Below are 15,149 nucleotides of genomic sequence, written 5' to 3'. Positions count from 1 at the left end.
AAAATGAAAATTTCCTTCTATTTTGGACTTCAGTAGTATCTGCTCCAACGTGACTGTATCATACACATGCTGAGCAAGGTAGCAGTAATAAGAATGAAGAGAAAGGTCCCTTGTCCCAGCACATCTCTGCCTGGGTTCTTTCAGAAGATCAGCTTCCATTGTGAGACATAGTTGTCACTTTTAATTAAAACTGTCTTTTCTAGCTGCAGTTTGTAGTTGCACATTATTATCTCTGGAACTTTCTTTGAGCAAACTCAGCAAAACGCATACAGTTTTCCTGTAGTAAACTGCTAAGCTGATTAATATGTCAGGAATAATGCAGACGGATTGTGATGTAAACTGCTGAAAAGTAATTGGGTATTCTGTATGATCCTTTTTCTCTATGAGGAAGAAACCCAGGCTTAATGAAAGTTGTATAGCTCATATTTAAATACCATTTTGTTTAGTTGATGTATTTAGCAGGTAAATTATGTTTTCTGTACTGTTCCTTTGGATAGCAGTTCTAGCCACCATATGGGCAGCAAAATCCATTATACCATAAAGCAAGAAATAAAGCATATTTCATACTAAATTTCATACTAGATAATCTTTTAAACTAAAGGCTTACTTCAAGTAAAAGATGAAACACATCAAAGATCTAAGTTTAAATGTAAATTTCCCAGTTTCCAGAAAGCACACTTTCCAAAGAAGGCTATTTCTCATTTTAGTTTATTGGGATTCTCTCCTACTTAAATGTCTGCAGGGTGGGCCATCAAACTGATTGTAATTTCTAGCAATTAAGAGCATAATTAATAATTTTCAGCATGTGCTACTAATATGCAACAAATTATTGAAATTCTGTCAGTTCTTCTATGAAAAGAAACTGAACAAAACTGGAGTTTTCCTTACAGTTATGCAAAAACTGTCTTTGGGGAGAATAGGATACAGACTTTTTAAAAAAAAAAAACAACCCCAACAACTTCTTTTGCTGTCACTAAACTGTCTTTGTTCTTGGAGTCATCATTGTCTATGATTAAGATAATCCAAAAACCATTTACTCAGAAAATCTCACTTAGGAATTTCAAGGCAAGACCAATAGTAAAGTTTAACTGAAATAAATTAATATCTTATCAGAAAAAGGTAAAGATTGGGTCCTATGTCACAGAGCGGGGTTAAAGGTCTGGTAATTCAAAACTGACTGATATTTTGTAGAAATAATTCTGGCTTAAATTTTAATTTACTCTTTTTGCAAGTTTTCCAAATCTCATGATGGTCAAGTCATAAGCGACATCCCAGATCTTGTAGCAAAGATAGAGAAACTTTCTGTCATTAATATTCTCAGGAGGCAAAAGGTAAAGTTGAAATCTGATTATTCATGCTTGGTTATTTTATTTTAGGATTAGCAAAATCTAAATACAAACTTGAATGCAGAATATAATAACGGATATATAATGAAGATAATTCAATTATCATGCATTAAATGGCATTTCTGGTTGAGATATTCTGGTTATCATGGTATTTCTGTGCAAGATAACAATTCAGATAGTATTTCACACCCCTCTTTTTGATAAGACAAGTTCCCCTTTGGAAGCATTCTAATAATTCTGCTATTGTGACTTTGCCTTTAGAACCATAGTTTCTTAATCTTTTCAGGAAGATTAATGAAAACTATTACAAATGGCTTATAGAAACTGAGTATCTAAATTCCTAAATTTGAGTTACCAATTAGAACATAAAAGTGACATGCCTGACTCTTTCACCTGGCTCAAGTGTGAAATTTCAGTAGAATATGCTTCTTGCTTATAAGCAGGATATGTAAAACTGTAACTTAAAAAAATATATAGTGACTTTGGATGGAGAAAATGAGGTAAAAAGGAGAGAGATCTGGTCAAACCAAGCAGTGCACTTTCTCCTTTTTAAAATATACTAATTGGAACCTTGCAAAAAATTTGACCTTAATTTGAAGGCACTGAAGTTTTACATTGTTTTTCTGAAATTGTGTTCTCCCTGACCAGCCACAATCAGAGTCAAATGTCTGCAGAGTGGAGCCTTTCTCTGAAATTCCATAGCACGCTCCCTCAGAGCGTCGTTTGCAGCTGTTTCCTCCCGTAAGTCTTCTAATATCGCCCCATTTTTCCTTCCCTTCCTGCATAGGTCTTACCACTGATTTATTAAAATACAGAGACTAAATTGCCTTTTTTTCCTTCTTCTTTCTTTTTTCTTTCCCTACGTGGAAAGATACTTTCAGTCCACAATTGTATTTACTTTAGCAGAAATGTTGGAAAAAGAATCACCCATAGAGTTTCATTTGGTTTCTCTTTAGCAGCTCATAACAACTAAGAGCAAAGATGGATTTGAAGTCTCATCCTACATTCAGAAGAGTATATTCAAACAAAATTGGTGGATGTTTTTAAACATGATGGGGAGGATGGCTGACCAGCCAGACCTTGTCTGTGGATGACATGACCAACCTGTTCACGCACATTCCCTGCCCTGCTTCCCAAACACTCGCTTGTCTGTATGTATCTATGAAACATAGCTGGCTGGCACTCCGCCACGAAGTTCAATCCCATTCACCAGTCATCTGTGTCATACGCTCCCGTGCAGGTGTCATACAGATAGGTACAGTCAGAAATGAATTGGTCTTGTTTTAGAGGTACCCAGGGCTTTTTACCTCATACTCTCACTGAAAGCAGGGTGGCAAAGGACTCATTGCTTTGACTCTCAAAGCTTTTCTAGTCTCCAGCCTTCAAGACCAATTCAAGCACAGTCGATCTTGTGTGAGCATCTTCCTTAGACATACATGGCTCTCCTTTGCTGGAGTGTACAGGGGAAGCGCTGTGCCCTTCCGTAAGGGAGGCTGAATAGGACTCATGTGTCCATAGTACATCACTAGAACAATCCCCAACTTCAGCAGCTGGGTAACAAGAGCAGTCAAGCCCCAGCGAGGGGTTCAGTAAGCAGAGGTGCTCTGAGCTGCAGCAATGGTGGTGGCTTCTGCCAGCCATGTCCCGGTGCCCCTTGCCGCCCCTTTGCAGCCTACATGGCAGTGGGCCATGTGGATGGGCTGTCTGTTTCCTGCTGTCATACACTTTTTATATTTCATAGAATCATAGAATAGTTTGGGTTGGAAGGGACCTCTAAAGGTCATCTAGTCCAATCCCCCTGCCGTGGGCAGGGACATCTTCAACTAGATCAGGTTGCTCAGAGCCCCGTCCAACCTGACCTTGAAGGTTTCCAGGGATGGGGCATTGTCGTGGTTTAATCTCAGTCGGCAACTGAGCACCACACAGCCGCTCGCTCACTCCCCCCACCCGGTGGGATGGGGGAGAGAATTGGAAGAGCACAAGTGAGAAAAACTCGTGGGTTGAGATAAAAACAGTTTAATAATTGAAATAAAATGATAATAATAATAATATGATAATAATAATAATACACAAAGCAAGTGATGCACAGTACAATTGCTCACCACCCGCCGACCGATGCCCAGCCAGTCCCCAAGCAGCAGCCCCCCCGGCCAGCTTTCCCCAGTTTAGGTACTGAGCATGACGTCACATGGTATGGAATGTTTCTTTGGCCAGTTTGGCTGTGCCCCCTCCCAGCTTCTTGTGCACCTCCAGCCTTCTCAGTCGGTAGAGCATGGAAAACTAAAAAGTCCTTGGCTAGTGTAAGCATTACCTAGCAACAACTAAAACATCGGTGCGTTATCAACTTTGTTCTCATCCTAAATCCAAAACACAGCACTGTACCAGCTACTAGGAAGGAAATTAACTCTATCCCTGCCGAAACCGGGACAGGCATCCACCACCTCTCTGGGCAACCTGTTCCAGTGCTTCACCACCCTCAGCATAAAAAATTTCTTCCTTATATCTAGTCTAAATCTACCCCCTTTTAGTTTTGTTATTTGTTCTAGTCCTTCCTTGTATCTCTTCCAATTTAAGTTAATTTTTTCTAGACATGGATAAGCAAAGTTGTGTATTTGTTTCCAGTGAAGTATTGTAATGTCTTCTGCAAAGGCATTAATACACCTTCCCATTTTGATATCTTCAGGGGGAAAAAAGCAAATTTTATAGGTGACATACAGTTTTAAGGAAGAGGGATGCTGATTTTCAAGCAAAGAATAAGCAAATTACATTTCATCAGAACTTCTTTTTGAATTGGAAAACTGTGAGAATAGGAAAAATAGCAGTGACTAGTGATGTAAGAGCTTACATAATCATAATTCTCATGTCACAAGTATGGTATTATGGCTATAGACAAAAAGTCTTGACTAGACTAAAAACTGCAAAATGGAGGTATTGAGTTATACGTCTGACTAAGCAAAGAAATAAATGAGTAAAACCTCACACAGTTTCATACAAGACAGTGCTAAGATGATGCCCACAAAGATGCATATAATAGAAAGGTGAGCAGCATATTTAAACACTAAAAGCTGGATGAAGAGGGTACAGCTCATATATGCAGATATAATCTTTCTACTTTTTTAAAAAATATCTAAATTATTAATAGTGCTGTGTTTCTAATTGAAAAGTTGTACTGAAAATTAAGATGACCCTGAGAGCTTTGAAGTTCCCTAATTATTTCAGTGACCCAGACTGAAAATGAACACAATGTAAATCATCTAAACAGCGCACATAATTAATTAAAAGAGAAGAAAGAAAACAAAAGTGGAAGTCTGGCCAGCGCTAGGAGAATATCAGTGAGGAAAAAGTTTTTGACTGAAGGAAATTTGAGGGTTGTTTTGTGGTTGGGTTTTTTTTTTTTTAATTACAACCTTATGCTCAGCTTTGTTCCATTTCATATGCGTAGTTCTCTTTCAGCAGAAAAAATATAACATAAATTCTGGCCTATTGGAACAAACTGGAAAACTCTCAATGCCTTCCTAAGGTCAGAGAAGGGATACCTTCTGTACCTTCAGCACTTGTAGAATCACAAATCATGCTAAATGCTTCAGAGAAGGCTTCTGCTTCACAGAACAAGTGTTTTATAAGATTTGAATAAAAAAGTGGTACTACCGTCAACAAGATGTGGTTTAAAGAAGGTTATGATATCAGGAAAAGAAATAGTAGCTGAAGAGTTTGGTCTCCAGCTTCCTCTTGTGATCAGTCACCTGTGCCGTGCCAGCATTGAGGCTAGCGCTGTGAGAGCGCCGGATCGCAGCAAGGGGAGTTGTCAGTGATGAGCGGCCTCGGCTGGGTCTCGGGGGCGGGTTGAGGGTGTCTGCTTTGGAGACTCCAAGTGGGATGGGTCTTTGGGGACTCTGGGGGCTGGCTGGCTGGGTCTGTCACGGAAGTGCTCTCCGCTTTCATCACTTCTGAAGTGATGAAAGACCTCTGGGAGAACTAGAAGGGGATGATGGAAACTGTGATTGGTTTAGTGATTGATATATTTGTGATTTCTAAGCTTGGTAGTATAACTCACTGCAAAGAGCCAACATATTAGCATATTAATGTTGTTGATTATTCTGATAATAAGAGAAAGAAAAAAGGAACAGAAAAATCATCACTTATCTGTGATGTATGACAAAGAAATCAGTGAAGCGAATTGTCTGCTGCTTTGAATATAATTAATATTTTCTGAACCCTCTGGCAAATGTTACCATTTTTACTCATTCCAGCCTTGTAATGCTCTCATTCAGACTTCTAAGTTCTTTATTTTCAGGATTTCTCGGTAACTTTCTAGCACTACCAGATCACTTGAGGTTTGCAATTTCTTGCAGTTTTCTGAATGAAATTTCAAAAGTATGAACAATTTTATGTTTGATACCTTGTTAGACAACACAGGCTGGTCCTACAGTACTTACTACCTGTTGTTTTTCTTCCTGTTTGAATTTTGACTCAGGCCATTGACTATGGTAGTGCATTGGGGAGCTAAGATAAGATAAGAAAACTTAAATGAAGTGTTACACCAAAAACTTGTTTGGTAGAAAAATTAAATCCATAATTAACCTATACTGAAAAACAGAAAATGAAAAGCTGTTTATACTACCAATTACACAGAGGCAAATTCTGGAGATTTTTTTACAGTAGCATTTTAACTACCTCTTTTCTTCATATATCTACTTGACACTTTAGAAAAAGATGTCAGAAAACTATTGTTTGTTTCTAAGGATTAAAATTGCCTACAATGATTTAAAATTGTTTTTAGTGAAGACTTTCAAGGGCTTGAAGAACATGTATATATGGAGCAGCTGCTCTGTAGTGCTAGTCATGTTAACACACAGCAAATCTGTGGAACTTGTAACAGGAGAGTAGGCTTAAGGCTGTGTGAAGATAATCAGTCCTGGCTGTGTAGTGGAATAAAAATGTATGATGTCAGTGTCACTGTTATTTCTCATCTGTTTTCACTCAGGTTGCTCTTTCAGCAGAATATGCTGGGAAAATTACACCTGGTACTTCTTTGTCAGGGCAAGTCTCTATCTTCTACAGGCAACCATTTTTAAAATTTGTTTGATTTCATTATTGTAAAGTCTAGACTATTTTTTAAATGAAGGGTTATATAGCATTTGTTTAAAGAATGAGCTGCATAGAATTCAGTAGTACCCATCATTTTAGGAGCTGGTTTCCTGATGGAAACAGAATGATTCTTGTCACGCTTGATATAAGCCAGTAAGCCTGATATAAACCAAAGCTTCTATGACTCACAAAGCTTTTTTTAATAGTCTTACTAGTGCTTTCTATCCTGTTTTTTTGGTGTTTGGTTTTTTGTTGATTTTTGGTTTTTTGCCTTTTTTTTAGCATATGTATAAATATATGCATTCAAAGTTTTGCGGGTCCAAGATGATCAAGAGTTGACTTCATAATTACAGTCAGATCTTTCAAATACTGTATTTGGGAATTCTTATTTTAAATGAACCATCAACAAGAAATCGAGTGGATTTCAAAGGCAATTTGAAACTGGTTTTTATGTTACAACTCTTTCAAATTGCTTGCCCAATAATTGCCACTTGCTACTTGTTGTTACTGCTTATTTAACACTGTTAATGGAAAAGTAAAGCATGTTGAAGATAATTCTTTGCACATTTTAGGATAAAACTAAACCAATTAGATAAAAATATTTTCAGAGAGATATGGCTTTTTTTAGTTGTGTTTTTTTAAGCAAATTTTTAATTACTTTGTGAGGGGAAAAAAGGAAAATGGCTATATCTGATGATGTGTAGGCCCATTGCAGAGGGAAAAAGCTTCTGAGATGAAAAAATAAATTCTTCTATCTTGTCTTTCGAAAAAAATTGCTGCCTCTCCTGTTCTTTCAAGGTACCTGAAGTTTTGAAGTTTGTTGAGCTATTTTGTTCCATCTTTAAATCGGTCTTGTGAGCCATACAGCAATTTTCTTTGCCTCTGTCTTTTGAATAGGTAAGGAGAACATCTTCTCTCGTGATTACTGAGAAACAGGGATTAATGGTTTTACTGCACAAAAGATCCATTAATTGAGAAGAGATTAGATTTTATTGTAATTAATTTCCATAAAACTACTCTTTTTCTTAGATTAAGAATTTTCTTTATAAGAGAATAAACTGGCGATGATAATGAGATGCTTGCATGAAGCTGCTAAGTAGCAGTTTATATTTATGCTTCTTTCATAGTTTCTTTAATTCAAGAAAGAATATATTTTTAAAAAAGCATTCCGAAAACAGGTCATAACATTTTTAAGCTTTTGTGGGGAAAAATGTGTTTGTGTTTCATTTTGTTTTTCAAACAAAAATTGTTTTTCAACAATTCAATTTTCTGAATCGTTGAAAAATGGTACATTACAGTTTGTTATGCATGCCGTTGTATAGAATTAATTATTAGTTAAGACATTAATAAATTTCCTGAAGCAGAATCACAAAAAAAAAAAAGGATGTACATTTCATCCTAGTTCTTTTGCATTTGAAAAAATCCACCTGTTCTCACTGCCTTTGCAGGACAGTCTTCATAGCTTTCCAAGTTGCTGAGCATTTCTATATGTGGTCTGATGAATATTGAAAATTTAGTGTTCTTACATGTGAGACTGAATAGACAACCTGAAATTTCTTGATTTTTGACTGTGATATAAATCTTTTAGAGTGTATAGTCTTTAATGTATAGCATGTGAGATACGGTGAGCAATAACCTCTAATACTCAGCTATGGAGAATTATATTTCTTTCACTAGTTTGAATGGGGAAAAGTACTAAGCACTGGTGTTTCTATGAGGAAAACCCATAGAAAGAAAAAAGACTTTCTATATCACTTACAGGGATTATGGAATTTTATAAAGCAGCAATGTGTATGGTGACTCAAACTCCCAAAGTTGGGAGGCCGGCTTTCTGTTGACTATTTGACTTAAATTTTGTTCCCAAGGATCTCAAGTAGCAATCCTCTTACAGTAAGTAACCATCAGAACAAAAGAAAAGCTTTATGAAAATTATGAAGGAATAAAATGTAGGTTAGAAAAGTGTAATTACTAAAGCTGGAATTAGTCCAGGGTAGGAATTAATAATACTGAAATTAATAAAGCGTTTAATTACCATTACTCCACAGGGCATGAATTTTTACTACTTTCAATTGTACCACATGTCCTTTAATTCTGTACTGGTGCTTTCTGAAATTATTGCAAAGAGCAATATAAATCCCAGGGGATCTTTTTTTTACAGGTTTTTCAGCATTTTTGTTTGTTTTCTTTTTAATTACAAAGGGTAAATAATGGAGCAGACTATGGACACATGCAAACCCACTTCTTATCAAAATACATTTAAGTTCATACTTTCCCATGGCCATCCTTCCAGTAAATATTCTATAAGCAGCAGTTTCTGTAGTGGAGTTACTTCATGCTAACTTTTCTCACAAAATCTTAGCAATGCACCATAATTCAGGTTCAAGTACTTTTTTTATTCCAGTATTGATCTTTTCTTAAATACAGATTGCTCATCTATCCAAATCACATTCTGGTTTTGTTTTGTTTTTTTTTCCTGAAGAGGACAGTTCCAATAGATAGCCAATTAATCCCACCAACCTAATTTATCATGACAATTGAGTCTTACCATAGCTTTTGAGAAAGGCAAAGTAATTAAATCACTTTTGTTTATCCTCTGCATTTTTTTCTGTCTAATTTTTAAAACAATTTTTTATTGAGTAAGAAATTATAGATACTTTTATGAACTGCAATAATGGAAACACTTGTGTACATAAGCAAAAGAAAAAAATTTTTAAAAGTGTTTTTGCTGTTGTAATTGCTATTTTTAGTACAGTTCTATCACTTCACTATTTGTACACTTTCTAGTTGTTCTATTATACTGTTACTGTTCTGTGTTTCTATTAAAGTGAAATGCAGGGTTTGTTTTATGTGTATGCCTACAGTAGAGGAGAATAATGCAAAGCTAAGTGCTTTGTAATGCCTATGGGAAGAATGTTTTTCTGAGTAGTTTTTGAAGTACATGTCACTTCAATTGTTCATTATCTTCAAATGGCTTGAAAAGCTACAAATAATTTGATATTCTAAGGGCATTTATTTTTATTGTGTCAAGGTTTGAAATACGCAGTTGCAAATGCTGCTTCCTATGTTTGAATATAAAGAGACTGTGCAACTTGATAGCTAATTTCATTTTTCTTGTGAAATACATATTCTGTGACCAATGCTTTTACAGCTTTTGTCTGTTTCAATCTTGTACACTCAAATGAGCTATTGGGGAAGATTTCTGGAACTAAAGATGCAGTGCAGGTTGGTGTCAGTGGTCAGTGTCTGCCCCCCTTCTGTAGCCTGTGCTCCAATTCTGGAAATACTGGCAAGGCAGAGACATTGGGAGGCCGTGAGGTGTTTGTGCTGCCTTCCCTGTGTCTGGGTCCTCCAGCTGGCTCATTTCCAGCAGGGACATCCACCCTGCTACATACAGGGGATGCTCCTTCAGGAGGGGAAGGACAGGACAGGCTGCCTCAGCTGGGCGTCCCAGGCAGGGGAACATGGCTGGAGGCTGTTGGCCACTGTGTACTTCACATCCTTTCGCCTTCACCCCACCTGCAGCCCTGTTGAGGTTGACAGCTTTCCCTCTTGTCATTACTCCGCCTCTTTTCCTTGCTGCTTCCCACGTGTGAAGGTTTGCTGAAGTCAGCAGTTGCTGCAACTGCAGGTGATCCTAAAGTCAGGTAGAATATGGTGCAAGGTGATTAAGTAGTGATGGCCAAAGCTGCTTTCAACATCCAAACACAGACTTTCCGAGACCAGACGAGCTGATTGCATGTCATGTGCTTTGGTGGTGGGAGCAGATATAGTGCAAAAGATTTGGAGAGAGCAGATAACACCACAATTAGGAAAAAACCCTGATGTGAGAGAGAACTGGGAGAACTTCTGGTGTGGTGAGCCATTCTCCTGCTGGACTTGCTTTGGAGCAGAGCTTTGGGACTTTTCCCACCTTAAATAAAAAATGACAAATGCAAAGTTTTTTGAAGTTGAGAAAACTATAAATGTAATTTCCTCCCAAATGGGTTTGAAATTGACCAACAGATTTGAAGCTGCAAAGGCAATAGCCTTATTTCCAGAGGAAAATTAGGGACAATGTTAAAATAAACATTTCTTTATCACAGGAAATTTTGAGTGCTAATCAAGAACCCAGGTCCAGCAACAGTGTTGAGTATGAATTGTGACTGGGGATATAGTGTTCCTGGTGTAAGACATTTAAATGAAGAACATTTAAAATCAAAGTTCACAGAGTAAGTCTGAGTGGCGTGTGGCATCCTTAAATTTTAGCTGTGTGGCTGTTTGTGTTCTGCAGTGGACTATACCGCTGAACTGAAATAAAACTTCTGGATTTTGTGATTTATTAGATTGTAAATGAATTGCTTCTTTTTTCATACCTGTAAGTGTTCTATTTTTTCATTTTCAGAAGTTTATGGACACTGTATTATGCAGGTGTTTTCACTGCATCAGTTGACTGTAATTAAGATACAACTTTTATGTTATACCCACAAACTTGGCATCTGGTCAAGCTGAATTACAAAATTACTATACTCTTTTATCTGTTTTAAGCTTTACCCTTAATCCAGGATCAGCCAACAGAAAGCCTGTCATTGGCACTGCCAAATGAATAACCAGCTGCACTCTGGTTTCACTGTTGTTCGTTTCAACATTTCAGTCTTCTTGAGAACATGAAAAAACAGTATTTGTTCTGACAGTATTCATGTGCTCATCTCATTGGGATTGCTAAAGGCAGATTAGGTGCTAATAAAATTTAAACAAGGAAATAAAACATTTGAGTATTCTATTTATCTCCAAAATATCAATGTATTACATGATAAAAAAGTCACAGAGATCCATGAATGGAGCATTATCTGACCAATTAAATTATTTTTTTCTCTTACATTTCAGATAAGTAATGGCTTAAACAATATGAATTATCTCCACTGATATTTTGCATGAATATACAGTTGCTTTTTCACTGGCATCCTGTGAAGGAGGATCCTGATGAGCTTTGTTTTGCTTTACTTGGACTAATTTTGTGCATTTTTTTCATATATGTAACTCAAAACCTTGTAAGTGGTTTAGAAAAGGGGAGTTGAAGGTTTAGGCCTTCTTGGCTTTGTGGTAATATGTTTCAGAACAGCCTAATTTATCTATAATCATGTTAAAATAACTTCTAAAAATGTCAATATCTGTTCCAGATTTAGAGACTGCTTGACATGTATAAAATCTGCTTATTGAGTGTTCTCTCAGTTCAAGAGTAGTGAGTTAAAGTATTTTTATTCCACTGAAAAATAGTAAGATACAATTGTGTAAACTGTTACTCATATGAGTTAGTGGTGCTCGTACAAACTGCATATGCAAGGAAGATCTGCAGAACTTGGCATCTAGATTAGAAGAAGTTAGGGAACAGACTGTGGTGAAATTTCCCAGACGTTTATTTTACTGCGGAAAAATTAATGGTATTTCTGCTAAGTCGCTTACCTGAGTTTTCAGCAGACCAAGGTAATATAAGAGAAGCAGGAATGACAGGTAAACAGTCTGGTTTTGGGTTACTTTTGTTCTAGTTTTATAACCAATTAAGTTTACATATCCTTGTCTTTATTCATATGGTTGAAAAGACAGCAAATATACTCCAGCAGTAACTGGAAAGCTAAGGAACTCTGTTGATTTCAGAGAAATCAGGTATAATACAATGGGGCATTTGTCAGGGCAAATCGGAACCAAATGACTCTGGTTCACTTCAGTGGCTCACAGTCCAAACTGAGCAAGGGACTAAAACATGGAGTACAAACGTTGTCATTTTGTACTTTGTCTGATGAACATGTTCATACATGTAGGATTTACACAGCTAATTTTCATCATTAAAGAAAGCAACAGTTGTGGATGGTCTTAGCATGTTTTCTTATGTCCCAGTGTAGGGGAACAGATGATGTATTGAGATTGCTTTTTGTGATTACGCCGGCAAATCTCACTTTTTCATGTTTTGTAGAAAGGTAGAATAAGAAGTGCAGAATGCAGACTACAGATATCCCTCAGGAAAAACTGTATTTAATGGATTGCAATCTCTGTAATAATGCTAAAGAAATAGTCCCCAAAATGTTGATAGTTTCAGAAAACTGTTTTTTCCCCTTTTCCTTCAGTATGCTGTTTGGAGATGACAACCAAAAGGAAAATTATCGGCCGGTTGGTGCCCTGCCGGTGTTTTCGTGGTGAAGAAGAAATCGTCTCAGTGTTAGATTACTCTCACTGTGGCCTACAGCAGGTGCCAAAGGAGGTTTTTAACTTTGAACGGACATTAGAGGAGCTTTACCTAGATGCCAATCAAATTGAAGAGCTACCTAAGGTAATCAGTATTCTGCCTGTAATACAGATGTCAAAGTTGTGTTCTTAAATGTGTATTCGACATGTGCTTCAACTCTGAAATAGGGCTTGCTCTTGACCAGGAGACCTGCTTGCTGTGGAAAGAGTCATGGCTATTAACTCTAGAGATTCAATTACATTTTTACAATTTTTTTTTCTGCCCTCTCTGAAGAGCCCAAACAGCTGAGACACTGTTCTTGCAGATGGTACTGCGTGGGGAGGAGTAGGGCCACCTAATTCTCCTTGCTTCATAGCACAAGAACAGGGGGCAGCCAATGAAGTCTTAAGTTGGGAAATTAATGATTGTTCAAAAGAAGTACTTCTTGCACAACAAGTAATTAATATGGCATTTGATACCTTGACCAGGAGTACGCTGATATATGGGGTAGATGATCTCACATTTGGATCCTCTGTAGCACTGCTTTTAAAAGCAGGCTCTTTGTCAGGATAAGCCGTTTATCCTTGTGGGAGAAATGCCAGTACTATCTGGCTAATATTTTTGTAACTGCAAATGAGGTCCTGCAATAAGATTACTTAAGTTATCCTTCCTGTGTAGAACTTCTTTTATAGAATCTTTAAATCTGTTCTTCTGTTGATTAATGTTTACTATAGGGAATTGAAAATTACTGTAACTTAAGTGTTCTGGAAACAAAAGAGGGCAAGGTAGTGGAAAAACCAATTAATAGTAGGTGCTAGCTACATAATGAAGCATGAAGTAATGTAATCCATTCCTTAATTGAATTTTTCTCAACAATAATGAAAGATGCTTACAAGTCTTTAATTAAACATTGTTCCACTGTAATCCATTCTTCATCATCTCTCAATGTATTTCTTTCTTACACCACATAGAGACTTTATATAAATTCTATTTACAAATGTAGAAAACGTACTTTTTCCATTACATGGAGTTCCTTTATTCGGATATGATGGTTCATTGCTTAAGATTGCTCACTCCGTCAAGAAATTCTTTACAAATGGTAAGACAGGGTGCTACAATCTTTTAAGTGTCACAGAAAAATGATATGGAGAACTGCCTTATATCTCCTGCTACTAGAAAGGACAGCAGAGAACCAGGTATTTTTTTCTGTCCCCATAAATATGAAATGGATTGTGGTGGAGGCCATTTTACTGCTAATTAATACCTTCAGGACTGTTTCTCTTTTAATAATAATGTATGGTTAACCTTGTATATTTTAATTACGCCACTGAAGAATCATACTGAAGAATATATAAAGTGTCTAATTTAGCTAGGGATTTTTGGAATATTTGGTTTGGGTCTCTTGACAGTACGCATCACCATGGTATTCAAACTAAATTGCAGTGTATAATGAAAGACAAATATGTCGGGGCATAGAACAAGAGCAATATGCCATAATTCTATATGGAAAAACTGAGGGCCAAAGGTAGGGGGTCCAAAATTATGAAATTGGGATGAAGGTGATCGTTGTTAGTGTCAGTCACAATTGAAATGTGCATGTTAATGAAACCTTTGCATGGTGTTGTGGTATCATCTATTTTGTCTTTGTTATTTGTGAAACAAAACAGCAGATAAATACATACCTTGGAGACATTTAAATATATAGCACTCTATTTTTACACCTCTTTTTTCTCATTTTTCTTTGTTATAAATAATATTTTGAAGCAAATACTATGTATTGAAGAAATCCTTTTAATCAGTCTTAAGTTTGGGTAAATGCGTCCTTTAACATAGTCTTGGCCTTGTGTAAGAGAAGATTAATGGGAGGGTTAATTTGCTTTCTTTATACCATTTGTATTTTTTTGTCTTAAGCCTTTATTAATCATTATCATAAATTAAACAGTCCAAATAATTTCTTTATCAAATTTTCTGCTTCAAATATTTTTTGCTGCATGTGTCTGAACTTTTTTTCAGTATTGAATTAATATTCTAGGAGAGAAAATGACATTTTTTCATAAAATAGCACCAAATTACTTAACATTAACTTTTGTATTACATGTTATGATCTACCATAGGCAGAACTTTCCTCTCTCTGTAAATGTGAATTCAAATAACTTCTTCCAGAGAAAATTTGTTTTGTCAATTTTCTGTTATTTACCAAATGTTATGTGTCTCTGAAGTTACAATATTCTTTTGAAATTTTCTCTCATCAGAACACTTTATCAAGTTTAAAAATGTAATGAAAAAAGCATAGGTAAAAACTCTGTTAAGTCCTTATCTACCTGGATACATGGTACACTAGAAACCAATAAATTATTTTGCATTAAACTGATGTATTAAACTCATTCCATCTGGTTTTTTTAAAAGTTTTTACCTTACATTTTACGCATCATAATTATGCTTTTTTTCTGCTGTCTTCATTAGAAATGTATTTCTAGTTCCTGATTTCTTATATTTTTCTTTTCTTTTAAGGATTTATA

At 36.3% G+C, this 15,149-nt stretch overlaps 1 protein-coding gene across 6 annotated transcripts in view; it reads left to right on the top strand.

Annotated features, from left to right (window-relative positions):
• LRRC7 (leucine rich repeat containing 7) overlaps positions 1 to 15,149 on the top strand; it is a 190,520-nt gene that overhangs the window by 65,377 nt on the left and 109,994 nt on the right. For all 6 annotated transcript variants that reach the window (XM_076339950.1, XM_076339954.1, XM_076339951.1 and 3 more), the window contains exon 2: positions 12,533 to 12,735. In XM_076339950.1, coding sequence (XP_076196065.1) covers positions 12,533 to 12,735 — 203 coding nt within the window. The remainder of the gene's footprint in view (positions 1 to 12,532; positions 12,736 to 15,149) is intronic.

This window comes from Aptenodytes patagonicus, chromosome 5 (assembly GCF_965638725.1).
Source record: "Aptenodytes patagonicus chromosome 5, bAptPat1.pri.cur, whole genome shotgun sequence".
Lineage (NCBI taxonomy): Eukaryota > Metazoa > Chordata > Aves > Sphenisciformes > Spheniscidae > Aptenodytes > Aptenodytes patagonicus.
The sequence above is the reverse complement of the archived record's forward strand: the minus strand, read 5'-3'. Positions and strand labels throughout refer to the sequence as shown.